General features: G+C 34.5%; 2 protein-coding genes across 6 annotated transcripts in view; one reads left to right on the top strand and one right to left on the bottom strand.

The window, feature by feature from the left end:
* Positions 1-24,204, bottom strand: part of LOC148946209 (D-lactate dehydrogenase, mitochondrial-like) — a 531,845-nt gene that overhangs the window by 333,644 nt on the left and 173,997 nt on the right. The window lies entirely within an intron of this gene.
* The window catches only part of Gug (arginine-glutamic acid dipeptide repeats grunge), a 249,811-nt gene that overhangs the window by 213,166 nt on the left and 12,441 nt on the right, over positions 1-24,204 (top strand). For all 5 annotated transcript variants that reach the window (XM_089098272.1, XM_089098273.1, XM_089098276.1 and 2 more), the window contains 10 exons: positions 273-515; positions 1,636-1,734; positions 3,242-3,322; positions 4,021-4,282; positions 7,214-7,432; positions 11,231-12,905; positions 15,973-16,144; positions 17,451-17,590; positions 19,732-19,911; positions 22,279-22,449. In XM_089098272.1, the coding sequence (XP_088954398.1) occupies positions 273-515; positions 1,636-1,734; positions 3,242-3,322; positions 4,021-4,282; positions 7,214-7,432; positions 11,231-12,905; positions 15,973-16,144; positions 17,451-17,590; positions 19,732-19,911; positions 22,279-22,449 (3,242 nt within the window). The remainder of the gene's footprint in view (positions 1-272; positions 516-1,635; positions 1,735-3,241; positions 3,323-4,020; positions 4,283-7,213; positions 7,433-11,230; positions 12,906-15,972; positions 16,145-17,450; positions 17,591-19,731; positions 19,912-22,278; positions 22,450-24,204) is intronic.

Here is a 24,204-nt window from a genome sequence, read left to right as displayed (position 1 = left end):
GGATGGAAACTCCTGGCCTGTACCAGTAGTTTAAAGTTGTTTCATGAGTCAAGATGTTTTCTTATAGGCTTTGATGGTGGTTGGTGGGGGTCTTATTATCAAGCGTTCTTCATTGAATCCATGAAAAGACAAAAAAGTTATGTTATTCCTCAGTAGAACCTTCAAAGGTCTGCCACAAAGAGTCAAGATTTTGTTGAGTGATACATTTCTTTTTTCATCCATTTATTGCCTTTTTATAAATTGTCAGAAATAAGTCTTATGCAAATTTCTAGGCCCGTCTTCCTGAGTATCAGCCCCACGTTCCACCCTCTCAGCGTCCAAAACCAGAAGACAGAGAAGAAGTCAGATGGAAACCACCGGCTAACTGTGCAGCTGCCCGAGATGGTGACCTTATCATGTACCTGCGTGCCGCTCGGTCTGTTGCAGCTTTTGCCGGTATGTGTAATGGCGGATCGCCTGATGATGGATGTATTGCTGCGTCAAGAGATGATACTACGATTAATGCTGTGGATGTTGTGAGTCATTGCTGTCTTTTTTCTTGTCATATCTGTCTCTTTGTTTTATTGATTATGGGTCTACGTAAGATTTTTTATAAGGGAAAAGAAACTTCATATTCTAATCTTCGGGTTAATTGAATGTTCTTCAATTGACTATCGTAATCTAGTGGCTGCGGGGTTTTCTTGATTTCGGCTTGACTAGGTTGGCCTATTAGGGTTAATTATACCGATTTTGTCACAAACAGAGCTAATTTTTACCACTTGACTTTTTTCCAAATGGGGCTTGTATAAATTTTATGTGCTAGATTCACCCAACTGGTAGAATCAGGCCCAACTGTCGGAATCAGGCCCAACTGAAAGAATCTAGCTCAACTGGCTGAATCTAGCCCAACCTGTCAGGAGTGATACTGTTTAGGCTGCCTGCGTGATTTGCAGGAGGTTGGAGGTACAGATTGATTGTTACAAATTTTACGCGTTATCATTGAGAATAGAGCGTCAATAATGTCAATTCACTCTCTTAGGACCAGGAATATTTCAGTAGGAACTCACCAAACCCTGAACTAACCCTTATCTATCTCAATTAGGCACTGAAGACGGTCCGTGAATATTTATATTTTAAACAAACTTTTTTATTATTATGACTTTTAATATTTTCTTCTTCATGTTTGGCTAATTTGGTGTAAAATATATGCATCAATTTTCTTGCAAGAAATTAGGATATTGACTCCATACGAAAACCCTTTGCTTCCCCCCTAATCCTTTGCTTTGCTGAGGCCTCAACACGACGGCTTTCTATACTTTCTTAAATTTGTTCCAGCGTGACTGAATTTACTGTTAGGAAGAAAGTTCCTCCCCATGGTACACAGGCTTGTCTTTGGAATTATAAGCTGTACTAGAAAATATTTTATTTTTGACATTTTCATGCTGTTTGATTCAAGGCCTATTACCGATTTAGCATCTTAAGTGCTCAAGTGGCAGTCTTTAAGCAGATGTTTATTATTATTAATATTTTTGCACCTGCAAAAGATTTTTTTTTTTTTTTTCAAAAAAGTTTTTAAGAGATCTGAATTACGTTTTTTGCCCTTGCAAATTTTCTAGTTTTCCCATTATTTTTTCTACAAATTTTGTTTCTTTTTAGTTGCATGCAGCTGGCTATGATTTAGGAAAAGCACTACAAGCCTTAGTCAAATGTCCAGTACCTAAAGGATTAGAAAAAAAGTGGTCAGAGGAAGAAGTTGTAAGTATTATATCCAAATAAAATAGGAAGTGGCGAAAGTCAACAGAAATAAGGGTAGGAAATAAATTTTTAAATGAAGTTTTTTTTCAGTATTTGACAAAAATATTACTGTGCCCACCCCCCCCCCCCCTCTTCAAAAAAAAAGTTCACATCTTTTTTTTAGGATTTACTGCCATCCTATAAAAGGACGTATATGCGCTTTTCTTATTCTGAAAAGCTGTTGTTTAAACTGTAGGCTGCTTTAGAAGGTTTTGTTTGCATTTGGCTTATGTAGAAATTCGGAATCACCTCCTAAATCGGAAAATTGTACGATGAAAATTGAAAGTCGTACTCTCAAACGCTCCAGCTTTGGTTTCCATAATTACTTTCATTATGCTCAGTTTTTTTCCACTCGAATCTTTTAGATTCAGATACAAACTTGAGCCCTGTGTCATTACCATCACTAATTAGTTAAGGGCCTTATTATATCTTATAAACAATTCACTTCGTTTTATAAAAAAACGTAAATGAGCCCAAAAGAGACTTTCAGTGAATAGTATATACGGCTTTTATACTTTTGAAGGGGCGTTTAAATCAGAAAAAAACAGGAGAAAACTCCTGTTTAATTAAATCATAAATAATCATAATAATTAAGACTGAATTACGTTATTAATCATAATTGATGAATAATAAAGATAATGAAGATACAAAGGAAGATTTTCTAAGATAACTAAGTCGAAATAGCAGACCCTATGTAAGACGCATAGGAAATACATCGATCATATCCATTTTTCAAGTAGAAATATGTCAGTTTTTCACATCGCATTTATAGTCTATATTTTTTATAAGACTATAGTTGTAAAATATATTTATGTGACATTACTGTCAATACAGTCCTGGAAACCCCGATTGATTGCTTTTTTTTTTTTTTTTTTTTTTTTTTTTTTTTTTTTTTTTTTATCAAGATATAGACACTTTTATATCTTAACCCGTGCAATCTCTTGCTTAAAATCTACAGCGAATCGCGTGCAATACGAAGTGTCTTCGTCGTATTATAATCCGGTTTGTCTTTAAAATTAATAAACGCAAGAAGTAAGAGGAAACGACAAAGGTAAAAATGAATAGCTTTAATAAAAATGTTGATTCACTCTTAGGGTTGGAACCATTTAAATTGCTTTACCATCTACTTTGGTTGTTATAACATTACGTTCCCCTTTGCCATTTACTATGATATTTCCATGAACTATTCCCAGGTTTTATTTACTTATTGGAAGCGTATTACTTATCTTCATGTCCTGTAGACAATCAATTTTGGGCGCCACCTTGAAAAGTTGACGTTTTAAACAAACGGGATATACCCATAACGACTGTAATGTGCGCTTTGGTTTTCGAGTGACTATTACATCTTTGTTAACCCTGCTTGTTATGACCTGGAATATCAAGTGTGTTATGCATCCAATTTTTTTTTTTTCAAAACTCAGCAAAATTCTTTTTTTTGTAATTGCTTATTGGCCAGTTTTATTTTCAGAAAAAGTTTATCAAGGGTCTTCGTGCTTATGGGAAGAATTTTTTTCGGATCAAAAACGAACTACTGCAGCACAAGAAAACTGTAAGTTTCTAGCGATTGTTCCTCTCTCTCCTCCTCTTCCAATCTCTCTCTCTCTCTCTCTCTCTCTCTCTCTCTCTCTCTCTCTCTCTCTCTCTCTCTCTCTCTCTCTCTCTCTCTCTCTCTCTCTCCCCCCCCTTGCTCTCTTGCACGAAACCGAAACAATGGGAATGTGCTGTTATGAAAACAAGCCTGCTAGGGCCAAAGTCCCAATCACTGACCGACCAAAATGAGGGTACATTTGTGAGGGCCCACGGCCCCAGTATCTGCTTAGCAAAATGCCAGCTTAAAGTCGATAATTATGTATCTCTTCTGCAGAATTTATACAAAAATCATCTCATTAAACCATAAAATCAAAAAAAAAAAACAGTCAAGGGGCTAGAATTACTCGCCCGGAATAATGAAAAAATTTAATAGTTCTCTCAAAACTAACTACAAAAAGAGTCTCTTAGAAGATACTTTATTTTTTCTTAAATTTCAAACCAAACTTGTAAGTCCAAACAGGAAAAAAAAAAATTAAAAATAGAAAATAGGAATCGAAACTTGATCTTTTTTACCAGTTTTGCCACTGTCTAGTTTCAACAATAGAGATGAAAATTTTTTTACTTTCAAAAACTGTCATATTCTCTTCTTGAAAACACAGTTATCCTTTTTTTAATTAAAAAAGAATAGATTTTACTGTTTGCTTTTGTTTTTATCAGGCCGAGCTCATAGAATTTTACTACTTGTGGAAGAAAACCCCAGGTGCTGCTAGTCATCGACCTCATCGGAGGCGAAACCGTCAGGCAGCACTTCGAAGGATCAAAAACCAAAACAAATCACAACCTTCTCGTCCACCTCGGGAAGATCCGGCTGATCCAAGCTCAGCGAGTGAAGACGAGGTAGTGGGGCAAAACTCCGACGAGGAAAACTCGGAAACCCGAGACATGACGTCATACCATTGTAGGCACTGTCTTAGTACAAGTAAGTGTTTTTTTTGTTTTCTTTTGTTTTGTTTTTTCTAAATGTTCAGTTCTAATGGAAGATTGTAAATTCTATCAGACGAACACGACCAAGCAACTTTGGTATGTTAATTTCGCGTGGTATATCTGACTGAGGGCGAGATTATCTAAAGTCTTCTTAGAAATTTCCTGAAACAAAAGGCTATTTTGAATCGCTATTTAAAAAATATTTATTTTAGTGTACATTTAAGAAGCTTTTATTTATTTTAAGCATATTTTTTCCAGCCGGATAAAAAAAAAGCTGATGTAAAACAGAAGTGAACCGGTTTGCTCAAGTGAAGCCTCTATTTTCCTCGGGGGAAATGAAATCCCGCTTCCGAAGTGAAATTCGGTTCTTGTCAGAGCTTAGCTTATATGCTTAAATGTAGACTACACTATGACAGCCCTCTAATGACATCTAATACGCCACGTTATAGCTTAATAATTAAATGGCTGCCATTTACCCGTGTAGCCATTTCAACATTTGCCTCTCAATTACTTGGACTATCTGTCTTGGCTTTTTTCTTCTACAATTGGCCATGTCTTGATGCACACTACTCCAAAATACTTGATTTTCAAGTCAAGGAATCAATTGATTTTGACTTGAAAATCAAGTATTTTGGAGTAGTGTGCATCAAGAGTAGTGTGAAAGAAAATAGCCAAGACAGATAGTCCAAGTAATTGAGAGGCAAATGTTTAAATGGTTGCACGGGTAAATGGCGAGAGTAAGTATTACTCTCTTATTGGACGTTACATTATAGTCCCTGTTGTAGATAAAATCAAAATTACTCTTGACTATGGCGCCAATTGTGTATCCCGTTCGTATTTTGAATACTTTCAAGTATTCAAAATACTTTCAAGAGTTGAACAGTATTCAACTTTCAAGCATAGGATTTATGGTTCACCAATCATAGTAAAGATTTAGGGTATAATTTCGAAATTAAAGAAGGTGATATCAAGCAGTAAGATGTACCAAGAATGTGGTTTGATTTCACTTTATACAGTTGTAATAGAAAGAAAGTCCACTTGAAAGCTGAGAAATGTCACTACAATTTTTATAGTTTCGTCCGAACCCAGTAAACGACTGATATTGCCCCTGTAACGATTGAACTTAAGGGTTAGTTAGCTCACACGTCATTATTTCGCAGAATTAAAAGTGCTCAGTGACCTTGTACTCTTTCTCAACAAGGCTGGCGGCAACCCCTGAGATGAGCTGGATTGCCGCCTTGCAATGTCTGTCCTCATGGTCTTATCTGGGATTTTCTTTCTCTGTGGTGTGGAGGGGGAGGGGGGAGGGCAAGTTTTTCGAATCAACTTCAAAATACGAAATAGTTTTACAAAATTACTGCATTATTGGTTGCCGCATTATTAATAGAACTATTGTTTAACACTTTTTCATATCTTTTGCGAGATTAAAAAAAGGGAAACAAAAACAAATTTAAGCCAATCAGATTTTCGTACAACTTTTTTATTCGCTGACAAATTCTATGAAAAGTTCTGATTGGCTTAAATTGCGCAAGCTAACTCTCGGTATTAGTGGAATCTCACTGTGAATGGGTCTTTACATTCTTCTGTTGAGTTGATATAAACCGTGCAATAAGGAAAGGGTAGGGGATTAATAGGCCTTTTCATAAATTTCAGTTTGTAATTAAAATTGATAGTGGTCTTCAAGAAGAAAGAGAATATGCTGAAATTATTCTAAAATTTAACTTCAACAGAGGGAAAATGATGAAACTCAATGTTATATCTCACGAAATTTTTTGAAAGGTGCGTAATCTTACGAAAAATAAATATTTTACTTATTTTCTATTATGTTTCTAAGGAATATTTTACTTTACATCTAAGACTATTTTTTTCTTCTCAAAGATCCCAGCTATAATTAGGATTTGTGGAATACACTTTTTTGTCCACGAGAATATCTTGTGGAGATTTACGCATTTACTACCTGTGAATCATACATTTACCACCTACTTTGACAGATTTTCCAAAACCAGGAGAATTAATTCGATTCCATAGCTTTTATCATTTCAATGGGCTTTAACTTTTCTCCGAAGCTAATTATTAGCTTCCGATGCCATTAACGTAGAGTTAGGATGCTTCAATAAAATGTTCCAGTGTTTAAACTCAGTTATATGCTGCTTTGAGCTTCAACCTACACCTTTACATTTCATAAGTTCAAATACATAAAGCTATATAGCCCAAAATGCCCCAATGGATTTAAATTTCTTTGTGCATTATGTAGAAGTACATTTTCTTCTGGCACCTGGTAATCTAGTTTTCCTGCGACTAGGAATCCTAGATGGCAGTTTTTTTGTTTTGTCATGACAGAAACTTGTTAGAGTTGGAAATTTTGTAAATTAATCTACGTTTTAAAGTCTTCCGAAAAAAAATGTCTCTTTTTATTTCTAACCCCGTCTACTAAAGTTTTTTTTTGGCTTGATAAATTGGATCCGTTGGGGCTTTTTGAGGTTTGTATCTTTTGTTTATTAGAACTTGTAGAACTGTGAAGGTCAAATCTCTTGAGTACATCAAGCATGAGTTTAAGTAACTCAGATGTATTTACTAAAAGAAAAAGCGAAAAAATACGTATGTTTAAAAAATTATCAGATATTTAATAGCCTACTTAAGATAGCTGAATCTGGTTTACTGACAGGAGCAATATACTACAAAGTGAGGAAGATAGATAAGAGGTGGAAATCTTCTTTGAAATTGACCCGCTCTACTTCACCGGAAAATATTGGCTAAGAGATGTTAGGAGACTATAAAATTTGTATATAGGATTGAAAAAATAGGCCCGTAATTAATAAAGATTCAAAGAACCCTCCTCTCCGCTGAAAGTCTTTCGACTCCCATACAGATTGTGATTAAATGTTCTGATGGTGGTAGCTCTTTCTCAATTGTTTTGAACTTCCAGATTCAAAAGACTGGCACCATGCTGGTAAAGATTACCTTCTTCTGTGCACAGATTGTCGACTTTACTTCAAGAAATATGGCGAACTTCCAAATCTTGGCACTCCAGAACCTCTTCCAATATTTAGTCCTGAACCTGAGCGAGAACCAGAAGAAGAAGAAGAATCGCCATATGTATTTCGTCCTGTCAAAGAAGCAGAAACCGTCCCTCTACTGTCGGCTGGTAGGTGACACCTTTTTTAAAACGGTTTATAATTAGGGTCAGTAATTCATGAATAATACCAGTGTAAATTTAGAATTAAAATTAGTCAGTATTTAATTCTTTCGACATGTGCCGTAGATTTGTGGTCTTTTTCCAAAAATTTTACCTAATTGACAGTTTTGTCTTCATTTTTTGAAATGAAAGGTAAAACAGAAACTTTTGACAAATGAGACAAAAGTCAAATAAAAGTTTCATTTGCATTTTGTATTTTATATATATATATATATATATATATATATATATATATATATATATATATATATATATATATATATATATATATATATATATATATATATATATCATATTTCATACCTAACTTAAACTAAAAAATTCAGAAAGACCGAGATGCTCCATAAAAAACAAATAAATTGTTTTTATTATGAAATTCATTTGTAGATTTTATTTATTTAAATTACTTAAAAATACAAAAAAACATTAAGCCCCAACAGAGAGCAGAGTTCGTAAGGTTGGGTGTGTAAAATAATAGGACATATGCAAAACAAGACATCTCGTCATAATAATAGTAATTATAGCAAAAATTAGCAAAAACACAATCAAACAATAACAACAAAACCAAAGAAAAAAGGAAGGAAAGAAAGAAAAAAAAATGTTGGGTAGGAGGGGCGTGGGAGGGTATCCCATCGTGGGGACAAAAACAAAACGCATAAAGAAAAATATAATAAATTTTAATTCTACATCATCAATGGTGAATAAACAACCATTAAAAAACAATCTTTGATATTTGCTTGTTCAAGTTCAGCTGAGAGTTTTGTGATGGATCAATCTGAGTTTTATATTCATTTAGCTTATATTTATTTGGAATGAATGACATTAGGTATCTTAAGTGAAAACCTTGACCTATCGCATCTTACAAAAGTAATTGGGTATATTCCCGACCACCAACGAGCCAAACGAGGGGTAAACTCAGCAGAGATTTATTGTAAAATAATTACTAGGATCATGAATTTGAAAATGCCATATGGAAATATTTACATCTCGTATATGTTTTAAATCCGACAAATCTATGAAAAAGAACATCGTTTTTGTTTCAGATACATCATCAAGTTTTGATGGTCGATGAAAAAAATTCTTACGGCCCCATTTTGTAGTACCTGTAATTGTTTTAAATGCGTCCAAAAGGTGTTAAGACAAACAATTGAGCAGTAATTCAAATATGAAGTAAATAAAGAGTGGTAAATTATTTTTAAAATGGAAAAATAATTTTGTTTTCCCCTTAAATGATCAATGTGATTACTAAAAGACAACAATGTATCAAGAAAAACCCCTAAATGACGATATGACTGAACCCTACAAATTTTATTCTCACCAACCTGAAGCTCCTGACAAAAAATCTACTGGGTGGCTCATTTTAAACCACCAAAAACCATAAATTCAGTTTTAGTAAAATTTGGTACTAAATTATTAGAAGAAAACCACAGATTAACTGAATTGACAGTTACAATCCAATTTTCAATTAACTTAGTTGAATCACTCGCTTTAACAGATATAGATTTAACAGCAAATAGAATATAAAGACTAATATTCCCCTGCAAACTTTACGGAAGATCATTAATGTAAATCAAAAATAATAACGGACCTAATACTGAACCTTGAGGGACACCAATATCATTAAGGTTTTTTAAATTAGACAGTTTTCCATCAACATCTATCGAAATTTTACGTCCACAAGGGTATGATTTTACTATTTCTAAACCTTCCGCTCTTATGCCTGTATTTTCCATTTTGTCACGAAGAATTTCATGGTTTAATGTGTCAAATGCTTTCTTAACTTCGTAGAAAAAAGTAGTCATATGGAATTCATCATTTGAACAGTCATTTATTTTTAATAAAAAAGCTGCAACTGCGTGTTGTGTCGAATGCCTTGCCCGAAATCCAAACTGGTGTTTGGTAAAAATAATTAGAAATCCTTTCTTTAAATTTTTTTTCAAACACTTTAGATAATGGCAATAAAATTCCAATGGGACGACAATTATTGACATCAGATTTATCACTTTTTTTTATGTATCGAAATTACCTGAGCAATTTTCCATCTACTAGGAAAATACCTGAACCGATACATACATTAAAAATATGAATAAGTGGTTCAGAAATCACTCCAGCAATACTCTTTAACAGCTTTTTTGATAGTCCATCATATCCCACTAGATTACCACTTTTAATATTTTTAATAACCTTATGGAATTCTGTAAAACTAGCCGGGGCCAGAAATATGCTCGTATCTTGAGAGGGAGGGAAATAATGTTTATGCAACCTGCGAGAAGAAAAATCCATTTCTGCTGAAACGATAGATTGTCCAAGGCCAATAAAATAATCACTAACCATATTACTAACAGCTTGCGGTCCTCTAACTTCTTCACTATTTATGTCATATAATACCTCGGAATTCGACAACTGTTTATTTCTTCCAATTCTATCCTTAATCAAAGTCCAAGTTTTCCGGGGAGAATAAGAATTTTGAATTGAATTTTCATAATAATCTCTTTCACTTTCTCTAAGAATCCTTACCAATAAGTTTTTATAGTTTTTAAAACGCATTGTATTTATTCCTGTGGGATGCTTTATTTTCATTTTATATAAACAATTTTTTTCATTAATCAACCTCAATACTCATTTACCTAAGGTTTTTTTGGAGCATACCCCTTTCCCATTTGATTTTTATACGGGCAAAATTGATCAAGCTTTGGTCAAAATTGATCAAGAGATTGGTCAAAATTGATCAAGAGATTGGTATTAATTGAAGAAATAACTATCTTTATATATTTTTTGAATTTGTAAATATAAATATTTTTAAAAGGATTACTATGATTGTAAAATATTAATGTCTGGCGTTCCTGTCTAGGACTCCAGGCCAAATGTTCGTTTTTTTCTAGCCTCACATGCAAATTATGTCTTTCACGTGAGTGTAATCTAGTCTTCTGTATTTTGAGTTGAGTTTTGTGTATAATTTGATACTTAACAATTATTAAGTCTTAAGTGGGGCTTACTAATAAGTAAATGTATGCACTAATATTGATAGTAGTAGGGTACGTTTCTAGTTCAAAAATTACCAGAGGCTGTGGCCTTAGCTAGAATAGATGATTTCTTAGACCCAACTGTCTTCATTCATAAATGAAATGAAAAGTAATAATTAGGGGGAGAACTTCCAACTTATATCATTCCTATGATATCCTGTTTCCTCGTTCGGTAGAATCTCCCTGAGTTTTCCCATTCTAACCTAATTCTAAATGGAAAAACGAAGAAAACTAAATTGCAGCTAAAAAATATAAGGAAATAACTAAGGGATAAGAAGTGCTGCAACAAAAGGGAACAAAGGAAGAAATTCATACGTTAAGGAATATATTTGTGGTTTAGTAAAAGTTATAAACAAAATCAAGCATGGTGATAAAAATACTACACAAAGGTAGTCAAACTGTGTTATAATATCGTCTAGATCCGAAAGGCTTTCGATTGGCTTTGTGTTGTGCCTTTGTTACCTTGCTGCATCTTGTTCAGAACCGTGGTCGAGAGCTTTGACTTATTAGTATGCATATCTCTTCATTGTCTTATGCGCGTTATTTATATATTTTTCCTTTCATTTATCTTAACTAGAATAGTCTATGCATTCTAAGTCAGTTGCCATGGAAGTATTTTTTTGTTTATGGGAGTACCCAAGATATGTTGCATCAAGTTGGAAGGTATATCTTAATATATATTTGTTAGGTTTTGAATTTCTCAACCTGATTGTTTTCCTTTCAGGGGATTCTTGTGTTCCTAGTCCCACGGTGGCATCTAGTCCTGCAAGTTTGAAGCGAGACTCGGAACCAACATCTGGTGATGAGAGTGAACCTCGTGCAAAAAAATCAAAAGAAGAAACTGACTCTGAAGTTGAATCGATTGTTAAACAAGGGGAATCAAATTTTGTAAAGGATGCAGACATTGTTGAAAAATCGGAAGAAATTAAAAGTGAATTAACTGAAATAAAAGTTGAAGAACTAAAGCCAAAAGTTGAAGACAGTGTTGTGATAGAAGACAAAGAAAAACCTGGAGAAGAGTTGGGAAAAGTGTGTGTCGAAGCTGAAAATTCCGTAATAAGTGAAGATTTATGTGCAATAAAGCTAGAGAAAGTGGATTCTTTTGAAACGCCTGAGTTTGAATTGTCAGATAAGCAAAAAGAAACACCTTTTATTAGTGTTAAACTTCCGCAGGATCTTATGCCTAGAGCTGGGGATATTAAAGTGGAACCTAGTTTGGTGCCTCGTATCCCCGAGGTTGCCCGCTTTCCTGACCCAAGAGCTGAACTTTCAAGGTCTTTTGAAAATAATTTTCAGCCAAGGCTTGATTTCCAAATGCAACCGAGATATTTTCCAGATTTTAGTCAGATGCGGCCTTCTGGTGATATTAAAATTGAAATCCCCCCTCTTGGAATACTACCTGGTAGCACAGCCCCTCGGACTCCAAGTGAAAGAAGGACTCCTAACGACAGACGTACTCCTACCGACAGAAGAACTCCAGGAGAACAAAGAAGTGTGACTCCACAAGGAGCTGCTTCGTTACGAGAACCTCCTAGAGTACCTAGTGTTGGAGCAACCCCAAGAGATTTAAGATATGACTCTCCCAAACAATTATCTTTCGAAACACATCATCGATTTGATCTTAATACTTCTCCAAGATTTGACTCCAATGGAAGTCAAAGATATGATTCCAGACTATCCTTTGATATGCCACAAAAGAATTCCCCTCTGGTCAATACTCCAATAAGATCGTATGGGGATCCTCAGCCAGGGGCTCCTCCTCTGAGACTACCAGGTCCATTTGCTCCTCTTGGGCAGCACGGTCATATGTGGAGTCAGCATTTATGGCCAGATTCGAAAATCGAGTGTAGCCAACCACAAGATTTAGTTAAAAAGAGCGAGTACGAAAGAAGGGAACTGGAGAATATCCCTACGGATTTAAGTGGAATTCGGAATAGAAATTCTCCAAGACCAAGAATGGAACAATTGTTGTCACCTTTTACTCCTGTTTCGCAGTTTAATATAGCTTCATCCCAGCCGTCTCCCATCACCAGTATGCCATTCTCTGTACCACCAATGTTTCCCTATGCGCAAAGCTACCCTTTTCCTATGCAACAACGCCCTCTATTTACACCCTCCTCATCGCCTTCGTCGTTGCGTTTAACCGAAAATAAATCAAACGAAAATTTAATTAGGCCAGTTTTGCCATTGCAAAGGTCCCCATCCCCAAAGTGGAGCCAACCTAAGAATGAGAACAAATCGTGGTCGGGAGCGTCTGGCAGATCTACTCCTGAAGTTCAGATTGTCGGCGAGGAATGTCGTGACGAAGACGTACCGAGTCCCGTCATAGATATTCCTCCAGGACCAAGTCCAGAACCTAGAATTGATGATTCAGAATGTCATAGGAGTCAAAGTGCTATGTAAGTAAACCTTTAGAAGCATTTAAAATTCAATGAAAACGAACGTGACTAACCAAAACCCGATAAATATGAGCCAAATAAAAATTTTCTTCAAATCGGAATTTTGTATTGTCAAAACATTCTACTAATTCTTTGATCTTTATGGCATATATTGCCCTTTCATTAAGTGACAAGGAAAATCCAAAAACCTCAGTTTGTGTATCCTCTGTAATGTTTCTTATTTTGAATCTACACTGAAGAAGTAGTCTATATTTCGTCTGAAAAAAATCTAAGGAAGTTACTTGACTTTTTCCATAAATAGGCTTAAATGCTTTCATTTTGATCATCTTCCGGCGTAATCCTATTATGGGAAGCATTTTTCCAGGAATAACTTTCAGAATAGACGTGCTATTTATTTATTTTGTGGATTTAAATACCTAAATATTATAGAGGGTGCCATTCGATATTTTGAAGTTACCTTCAATTACCCCCTGAGGTTGGGAATTGTGCCTCTAAAGTTGAAGAACTAGGAAGAAGTTTTGACTTCATAAATCTCAGACTTCAAGAATGTTTTTGGTTCAGATAATCTTTATCAGGCTTTTTAGTCCTTTAGCTTAGTCTTTGTTTAAATTCAGTGCTGACTTAAACAAGGTTTATATTCGTATAGTTTTCGTTCGAGCATTTTCCCAAAAATGTTTAGACCGAATCAGCTTTTTTTCTTGATCATTCAAAATATGTAACGTTTTAAAACTTCTAACCTAGTCGGCAATACTCCTGAAGAGGGCGGGTGTCTCCTTAAAATTCATATGATCGTTTTTCCAACTACGACTAAATCAGCTCCAAAACTATAACGTCCATTGCTTAAACTTGGTTTATGAGATATTGACTTGTCATATTTAACAGTAAAGATAAACGTTTATTTTGAAAATTTAAATGGCAAGCTCTAAAAGTCCTTATCAAAATCATGATTATTCAATTAAAACTGACATTAGAAAAACAAGGCTGGAGGGAGAAACATAATGGCGAATTCGAAAAGAAGTTTTTCAACCCAGAGTTTTTGTCTAACAAAGGACTAAGTTAGTTCAAAATCGAAAAGGTGTATGAACTGCATCATATTGTTGCTGAACGGTGAAAGTTCTTATGAATTATTTCCCTATTCAGAAAACAATATATACCCCAAAAATGGTCGGAAAAAAAAAAGAAAAAAGAATTGTCCTAACAGTTGCGCCTGCACAGTTTTGACTGTGTATCACAATTTTATATTACTACTGCTACTACTACTGACAACTCGGTGCAGCATCAAGTCGCCTGAGGCCAACACAGCTACGCACGCTCCTCTCATATCCCGCTCTATTCGGAGCCCCCCTCTTTTCCCCTCCCAAGAAGTTTCATCGCCCCATAAATCTTTCCTTAGAACCTCGTCCCACCCCATTTGAGGGCCCTAGATGGTTGACCGAAAAGAACGATCTTTGGCAATCTGTCATCCTTCATCCGTAGAACGTGTCCTAGCCGTCTCAACCTTACTCTCATTATAGCCCCTATAAAGCAGGGTAGAATTATATTTTTCGTGCAGCATACTGTTTGAAATACAGTCAGTCAGACAGGTACCCAAAAAATCTCAAACAAATCTTTCTCCGTCTGTCGGAGCGCCCACGTTTCAGAATTATACTTGACCACTGTCATCACTGCAGATTCCAATATTCTAATCTTGGTTCCAATCTTTCCGATCCATCCAATCTTTTTTCAACTGTGAAAAAACACCTTGGGTCTTGCTTATTCTAATTTTAGCATCTTCACTATATTTACCATCTTTTCTAATAATATTACTTAGGTAAATGAAGCTGCTTACTTGATCAGTCTTCTCGTTACCCAGCATCACCTCTTCGCCTTCACTTATTCCCAGTCTTATCGACTTAGCCTTCTTAACGTACATACAGAAAAATCATTCTCTAAAAATCCCTCTCCCTACTACCCCAATTTCCCATCCTCCCTTTCATTTCACAGTCAGTTCCCCTCTACTCTACATTATTCTGTTCTTTTAGGCTGGAAGGCCGCAGCATTTTAAAGCTTAAAATGACTTCTCCTCCTAACCCCGTGGTAGCACAGTGGATTGATGCGTTGCTTGCCAACACAGGCCTGGGGTTTGGTTCCAACTGTCGTAAGTCTTGGTGACAGACTTGCTACCTTTCCTCGTAAAAAAACAACAACAAAGAAACGAAACGTCTTTAACGCTTATGCGCCATCAATGGCTCGCGAAAAACCTCTTTGTTTATCTTCTTCGTTATAGGCAGGGTATGTACATGAATCACAACGACGTTTCTTTTGCCTATTTGGATTGATCTTTAAAAAAGCTAGTGTGGTTGGTATGAATTATAAGGTTTAGCAGATTGTATTGTTCAGAGTGTGAATTGTTTTTTCTTTAGATGGTGATGGTAAGATGGTGGATTTAGTCTGAGAGGGGAAATAGTGGCTACAGTCCATAGGTTATATTAAATTTTCGCACGCTGGCAGTATTTTCTTTAAGAAAAGGAATCATCTGAAGTATATTGACATTCATATAAACCCAGCTGACTGTTTTCGTCGGATTGATTGCAATTTTGGAAAAGAATTTAGTGGTTTAGTCCACGACTAAGGTAAAGAGCAATAAATTGTGGTCACCCTTTCATGGGGCAATAAATTATGACCAAATCTCTTCTGAAATGGAGAATATAGAGGTGGGAATGACGGAACTTAAGTTGCGGATCTTCACATGGGAATTTATTCCAAATTAGTTCTCGTTTTGGGTATTTTCTTTTTAACGGGTGTTTATTTATCTGTGACGGTTTGACTCACCAAAACTAGGTTTATTTCAAACTGGATTTGTAGAAATACTTGCTGCAATGGTGATTGCAAAAGTGCTGCGTGCTTATTAACGGCTTAACTTAGTAAATTTTCTATTTACTTTCTTTCCAAATCAAATATTTCAATTTATGACGGGGAAACAGTTCCTAAGCCCATCATTATACGTGCTGTTACCAATAATCCATTTCGAAATATTGGAATACTGTATCATCTCTAGGTATTTATAATATTGGCTTTCTTTTTACAGATTTTTAAGACATTGGGCAAGAGGGGAAGGGCGCTCTTGTTCTCGTACTGATTTGGTCTTCAAACCTGTCCCTAACTCAACTCTAGATAGGAAACGGCAAGAGCGTCAGAGAAAAGCAGCTGAAAAAGACAGAGAGGAGAAAGAAAAGGCAACAATGACCGTGCAGCATGCAGTAAGTTTTTTTCTATACTTGGCTCGAAAAAATATTATGAGGTTACACTCAGCTGTTTTTAAGTTTGTTTATAACTCTTCCTTTCTATTTTAGCGCCAAAGCGTTAGGTTGACTCGAAACTTTTTATAAAGGTCTTCGCATGCATACTTACTTTTAATTTTCTGGCAAAGTTTCATCAAGATTTCTGTATATGCCCTTTTTCTAGCTGCATTAAATGGTGCAACAAAAGAAAGAAAAAAAGATTTTGTTCAGTAGATACCACCAAAAGGAATAAGCATCCAGTAATTTTTTTCTATCAATTTTTTCTATGCACGCAATAAGTTTTTCTTTCTTTTTTATACTTGCCTCAGAAGTATATTATTAGATGACACTTAGCTGTTTCTAAGCTGGTTTATTACTTTTTATTTCTATTTTAGCGCCAAAGCATTTGGTTGACTCGAAACTTTTTATCAAGGCCTTTGTATCCGCACTTCACTTTTGATTTTCGGGCAAAGTTTATCAAAGTTTCTCTATATGCCATTTTTCATGCTGCGTCGTATGGCACAGCACACAAAAATATATAAGATTTTTAAAAATAGATATTACCAATAGGAATAAGTACCAAATAGTTTTTTTTTCCATAAATTTTTCCTAATTGTTTATATTCAAACCTTCTCAAAAAATAATTTGTTTTTTTCTTCTGAACAATTGATATTTTTCTACGTACGAGGTGTGCACAGGGTTGCCGCAAATCCCTGTCCAGAAGGTGCTATTTTTCGCGAAAACAGAGTGCTGCATCCTTGCTATACAAAATTTTCGATAAAAATGCAAATTTCACTCAATGCTGGTTGGAATGGCACAATCAGCTGTTATGCTAAGCACAGTAGTAGCACTATACTAAGCCATTTGTAGCACTAAAGTGCTATATGTGGCAACCCTGGGTGTGCACCTGAGAGCCATGTTATACTTCAAATATTTTCTAGTTCTAAGAATCATCTTATCAATATTAAAGAAAAGCTGGCCATTGTAACCCTACTTGCAGCCTATGCTTCTACTAAAAAGATCGCTTAGTTCAGTAATGATTTAATTATCTTTTCTAGCTATCTGATATTTCATTATGTCCATATTTGGAGAGGTATTATTAGCTCGTGTTTTTCTACTTTTCATTTTCTCTTATGAGCCCTGATTGATAATATATTGTCAGCCTTGTTAGTCAAATCTAAAATTATTTTCTAATAGAACTTCAGTATAAACTTATAAAACCGTCACAAAATTTAATGGTTGTTAGGCCGTGCCATCTATATTAGCTGAGGTCTCATTGTTTTAGAAAAAGACTCCAACGCCGGAAAAGCGTGAAACACCAAAATCTGTAAACTCGGATATGCACTCGCCTGCTGGTTTTGACCGTTTTGTGCCGCAGACAAGACCATCACCTTATCAAGATACGCCAGCGTTGCGTCAGCTAAGGTGTGTATTTTTCTTTTTTTTCTTTTTTTTTTCTTCTTTGTTGTTTCCAACAGAAAAACGCAAGGTTCGGATACAAACATTCTGGGTGGTGGGAAGACCTGGATACATCCATAAACAATTTCCTAGGAGGCTTAAGCCACCACAGACCGGTAGACGTCACACTTAGTAGACTGGAGGTGTGCACCAGAAAAAAAAGGAAAAGTCAAAGGATAAAAGTAAGAAAACCTAAAATTTGGAAACAGAAAAGCGAGGAAAACGAAGAATAAACACTCTGAAAACAAATCCAATCTTAATAAAAGAGAAATCCATAGTTACACGCAATCACTTTGCATCTTTTCCCACATTTTTTTTAAAGTTATGATTATGGTTTTCTTGCTTCGGATCTTACATTCTCTTCTTTCAGTCTCTTTGACTTTAAAGATCGAGGCAAGTTTGGCCTCTATGCCCTTGGAACTTTTTATGCAGTGTGGCATATCCCGGTTCGAAGACTGGATTTTTCTGAACCCAGGCTTGCGTTTTCCTAATTTGAACTAATCGTCCAAATTAAAGTTTATCTTGCTAGTTCTGGAATAAAGGGAAAAATTTATTACTTTTGTAGATTTGGTTGTTTATGTCTTTCCTGTATCAGCCTAAAATATTTCTATATCAATATATAATAAAATAATAACCGTCGTTGCGTATATCCCCTTTTTGGGGACTGGATATTTTCCACCCTTCTTCCAAACACAAATTCAGTTCTTTATCCCCTCCCTCCTCCAAAGGAAAGGTTTTCCTGAAAGGTTCAGCTAGATCCCCCAACCATGAGACAAACAGGATATACTCACCAAACTCCGTATCAATATACGGAGCTATTTCCGTATATTATACTCCGTATCAATATATTCAATACCTTGAAGCTCATCTTGACCTGAATCTTGACCTGAAAGGTATTGACTGCTTGCAATCTCTTTCTACGGTGTGTAAAAATAGCGCCTGATTATCGCAAACCAAATGACATACTAAAACTACTCCGGGGATAGTCACGTCCAAGCATTGGCACTGTTTCTGTTTTTCAGAAAAACGGACACAAACAAAAACAACAGAAACAGGTCCGTAAAGAAACAGGTGATCTATTTATCCTTTCTTTTCTTTTTTTTTTGAAAAACAGAATCAGGTTAGATAAAACAGAAATGAAAAAAAAGCAGATGAAAAAATAAAACAGAACAGAAACAGGTCTGTCAAGAACAAGTAACTTGTTTTTCCTTTCTGTTGTGTTTTTTGAGGAAACAGAAACAGAACCAGGTTAGACAGAAACAGAAGTAAAAACAGAAACAGTGCCCTTAGTCACGTCTAGCTAGTAAGATCACGTAACGTGTATTCAGGGCAAGGGTTGGTTGGGTATTACGGAGATTTACCGGTTATGTTAAGTAAGATTGTTTTTATTATAGTAATAATTACTATATAGTAAGAAGTACCTACTCGATTAGCTGTTACTCTTTGCTAAATATTACCGCCTGGATATCGAGGTTCAACAATAATGTGAAACGTTTTATTCTTTATTCTCCCTTAAGAAATAAAAAAAAAATTCATTGACAAATGTGGATAAAATAGACCGTAATTTTTATAAATAACGACGACATAAAAAAAAGGAACAAATTAAAAGGCTGAATCGACAAAGTAACTTGAAACCTCTTAGTGGGTGATATTATCTAGGGTCAAAGCGGAGAGTAACTAAATACGAAAGAGACGATTTCAGTGACCAAACTGGATGATTAATGTCCCAATCACAATGGGAATTTACTCTTACTAATACAGATATTTAACTAGCGCTAAATTAATTCAATCAGAATTTTTAACCAGCCAGAAAATTCTATGGACGGTCTGATTGGCTCAAATTAGCGCTAGCTAATTCTTGGAGTTATTAAAATCTCATTGTGAATGGGCCTCAACTCATAGCATGCAGTCAAAAACCTTTTTCATTTTTCTCCCTTTTTTGATGCTCTTTCTCTGGTTAGAAGGATTATTAGTATTTAGTTTTTTTTTGGACAACATCGAACTTGCTGGTGCTATATTATTTTTGAAATGACGTTCAACTACACAACAACAAACCTCTTTTTTAAATTAAATAAAACAAAATTTTAATGGTCTGATTTTCTTCATAGTGAGTACGCTCGACCGCATAATAGTTATGCCCCGCCTCCTTCAAATATGGGTCAAGCAATACCTCCAAGTATACCTAGAAGTATCCCTGGGTTAATAGGCCCTCCAGGATCAAATTCTATAGATTCCCTTGCAATGCATCAATTTGGAGGAATTTATGGGCCGAATGCTGCTAGAGAAAGGTACCTCTTCATACTTGCTTGACAATTGCCAAATTGTGTATGTGTTACGGGGAAAGACCGAAATCTGGTGAATGTCGACATTCACCGGTGGATGTCCGAAATTCCTTTTTCTCTGCTTGGATTCAGTCAGCCTTGTTAGTCTTATGCAAGGTTGAGTTATAAATCTCAGAAACGGGTTAGAAACCTAACCTGTCATCATCAAACCTTGCATAAGACTGACAAAGCTGATTGGCAAGGCTAACTGAATCCAAGCAGAGAAAAGGGAATTTCGGACAATCAATTGATGAATGTCGACATTCTCCAATTTCGGTCTTTCACGGTAATATGTGTATTGAATGTGGTGATTACCAAAGTTTAAATCTGTTTTAACAATTTGTTAGTGGAAGTTTACTTTTTATTTAAAGATGTATTTTATGAATGCCCTTCAAGTTACTTATAAAATGACAAAATATAAAATAATATTGGTTATTATTGTTTGCTTTGCCAAATATGTAAATTTATTCTAGTTTTTTTATGGAATTTCACCCTTTTTTGAAAAAAAACTTCTTTTTTATTGATGTAAATGAACTTGTCTCCAAAAATGTATAATAGAAAATTATTAAGCGGATGTTTCTTTTTGAATCACTTTTGCATTTCAGACTGACAATTACCCAGTTAAGAAATGTGTTAGTGTTTTTAGTAGAATTGGATTGACTTTTTCTGTTAAAAAAGACAATGTTATTCTTGATGATATTATAGTAAGTATTGTCATTTGGCGTTCGATTTGTTTTCAATTCCGGTTTTTAAATATTTTTTTTTGTGTTTAATTGAAAGATGCTAACTCTTTTCTTTCCAATATGAAAAAAAATAGAATAAAAATAATATATTAGGAGCCTAGTGTTGCTTTTAAAAGCCAAAGAATTAAATTGTTTTAATCTGACTAAAATGTATACTAAATTAACACTGACACTTAGTTCTATGTCCGTAGTAAGATGTATTCCCCCTAGCATTGATAAGAAAAATAACGTCATCACTGCATTGCTATAACTTTTAGCATAGTGTTATTAATAGATGGCTGTTAAGTAAACCACTGTCAATTTAGTATTTGTAAAGTAAATTGGATTTATTTAAAATTGACCTAATCAAAATTTGAATGCAAAAACAAATTTGATTTAAGGTACATTTCTACCGTCACATTTGGTGCTAATGGTTATTCGTAGTAGTGTTGCGATACTCCGCGTAAACAAAATATTAAATAAAAAAACCTTTTTTTGTCAAGATTCATATAAACAATTAAAATTAGTATGTAATTTTAACTATATAACTAAAAATCACACAAACTTGAACAAAGATCCTGAACAGCATACAATAAAAGGTAAGTGATGTCTAAAATTAACAATTTAAATTACAAAAACGGTCATTTATTATTTATAAAATCAACATATTTACTAGTTTTGTATTGTATTTAGAAGCTATTTTTTTGCCATTTGTTCATTTTGTAGTATTTTGTATGTCTTGAAGTGCACGGTAGCCAGTGTTGTCATAGATCAACGACTTTTGACGGGATATCTAATAAGCGTAATTGAATTATGGGAGAGGCCTGTAGTTTTTTCTTTGGTGTAATACTGTTTCCTCATCTTAGCAATTTCCGTTTAAACTAAAGTAATTCCACCGCGAGTGAAAAGTTTTGCGACTCCCCTTTTTTACTGTAAGTTTTTACTGTAGTTTTACTGTAAGCACGCGTATATACTTTAATTTCGGCAGGGGGGGGGGGTAAACATGCCAATTATAGGAACATCTTGAGAAATGCATCCCTGTATAAAAAAAAAAGTTATCTGTCTTCTTTTAGCGTGTCTACTTATTTTTTTTTCTTTTTGTTAGAATGGGAATTAAAGTTTAAGGAATCATGGATGAAATTTTTGGGGTCGTATCTTTTACTTTGATGTAAAATAGGCTTGAAATTAGCGTCACGTATTTTAAAGACACCGTTGTCGTAATTTTTTCGAGATCTAGTCAAAATGTAGACTATGTAATGAGTGAAACTCATTACTGTATGCTCATCTATCTGTCGTGTTTAGAAATCCTATTACTAAAAATACTATGAAAATAAAATATCAGGTGAGAGAAGCAACACAGAATAATTTTTCGTCTGTAGTCACATGCCTGGAGTATGTTTATCTTCTATATATATATATATATATATATATATATATATATATATATATATATATATATATATATATATATATATATATATATATATATATATTTATATATATATTTTTTTTTTTTTTTTTTTTTTTTTGATTAGATACCATACAGAATGGGAAGTATATCTTGTCTTAGAAAAAAAAAATCTTTATATTCTTATCACCTTTTTTTCGTTAGAATGGAATTGGAGCAACTTGACCGCGAACAAAAGCTAAAGGAAGAAATGATGAAAAGCACCAGTCTTGGCCTTGGAGTTGGCGGTCCACCTGGCATGGGAATGGCACCTCCTGGAGGTCCGAGAATGCCTGGGTCGCTGGAAGCCTCACACTGGCTCGATCTCCAAAGAAGGTATTAATTTTCTATTTCATTTTATATATTCTATTTTTATATTATATTTTATTTTTATATTCTCTTAATTTTATTTTTATATTATATTAATTTTCTATTTTATTTTTTACATTCTATTTTTTATTATATTTTATTTTTGTATTCTATGAATTTTCTATTTTATCAGGCTCTTAGAAAAGGAGACGGTAGACGGTGGAAAGAAAGAAAAACGGTTTTTTGAGAAAATTACTCAACATAAGATTTGGTGTGCTATCAAAAACTTGCTGAAAGAGTTATAATATCATCTAGTATGTTACGGCAAAAAGTTATGTTGTAAAGTGTAAAGCGTAGAAAAGGCAAAAAAAAAATTAAATAAGAAACTATCTGCTAGGAAATATTAGCCATCAGATCTAAATAAATTACTGACTCTCATACTATATGTAATACCAATAGTTAAATGGAAAAAAGTAAACTGAAATGAAACAAGACACCGTTAAGGATCAATAATTTGGTTGAATCAAACAGTTCGTGGTAACAAACTGTAAGTAAGGAGCGACCATGCTCAATAGTAACCGAAACTCTAAAAACGGAATTTTGATACCAATAAATACATCAAAAGAATCAGATTTATATACTGATTTCAAATATACAAGTTTCATCAAGTTTAGTCCTACTCATCAAAAGTTACGCGCCTGAGAAAATTTGTCTTATTTTTGAAAAAAGGGGATAAACACCCCATAAAAGTCATAAAACCTTCCTTAAACTCACATCATCATATGCAGCTTATAATATACACAGCCTAGTTAGGTTTCAATCTACTATGTAACAAAAGGAGGAATTTTGTAATTTTTGCCGTAAAAATTCAACTGTTGCCTATTTTCTGGATTGGGGGGGGGGTCTTTTTTTTTTCCAGGGGTTATTGTATCGACCCAGTGGTCCTATAATATCGTGGGAGGGCTCATTCGAACGGAAATTAAAAGTTCTAGTGCCCTTTTTAAGTGACCAAAATAAATGGAGGGCAACTAGCCCCCTCCCACGCTCATTTTTTTCCCAAAGTCTCCCGATAAAAATTCTGAGATAGCCATTTTGTTCAGCATGGTCGAAAATATAATAAATATGTCTTTTAGAGTGACTTAATCCCCCAAAGTCCCCGGGGGGAGGGATGAAAGTTATGAACTTTACCCAATGTTTGCATATAGTATTGGTTATTGGGAATTATACAGACGTTTTCAAGGGGGCTATTTTTCTGGTAGTGGGGGGGTTGTGTGGGAGGATCTTTTCATGGGGGAAGGGAAATTGCTATGAAGGGGGCGCCGGATTTACCAACATTATTTAAAAAACGATCAGAAATTAAATAAAAAAATGAACAAGTTTTTCAACTGAAAGTAAGGAGCAACATCAAAACTTAAAACGAACAGAAACTATCAAGTATATGATTGGGTTCGCCCCCTAGTCAATACCTCGCTCTTTAAGCCAAAGATTTTTTTAGTACTTTCCTAAGAGCTATTTATTCTAATTAACTATTCTAATTAACGGCCTTTATGATTAAGGGGTCATTTTTAAAGAATTGGAACAAAATTCGAACTTTAGAGTAAAGAGTGAGGTATTGACTAGGGGGTGAACCCCCTAATATACGTATTAAAAATATATGGATATAGAAGTTCGTTACGTGACTTAATTCGTAACTTACGTATATTTATTACTAATAAAAACGTTCGTAAATAAAATTAAACAACTTTCGAGAAAGCCATTTAACCAAATAAAAGTAAAATTAAT

This window comes from Artemia sp. Qi Xiang Cuo, chromosome 12 (assembly GCF_049724085.1).
Source record: "Artemia sp. Qi Xiang Cuo chromosome 12, ASM4972408v1, whole genome shotgun sequence".
NCBI lineage: Eukaryota > Metazoa > Arthropoda > Branchiopoda > Anostraca > Artemiidae > Artemia > Artemia sp. Qi Xiang Cuo.
Note: the sequence above shows the minus strand (reverse complement) of the source record. Positions and strands in the feature narration are given on the sequence as shown.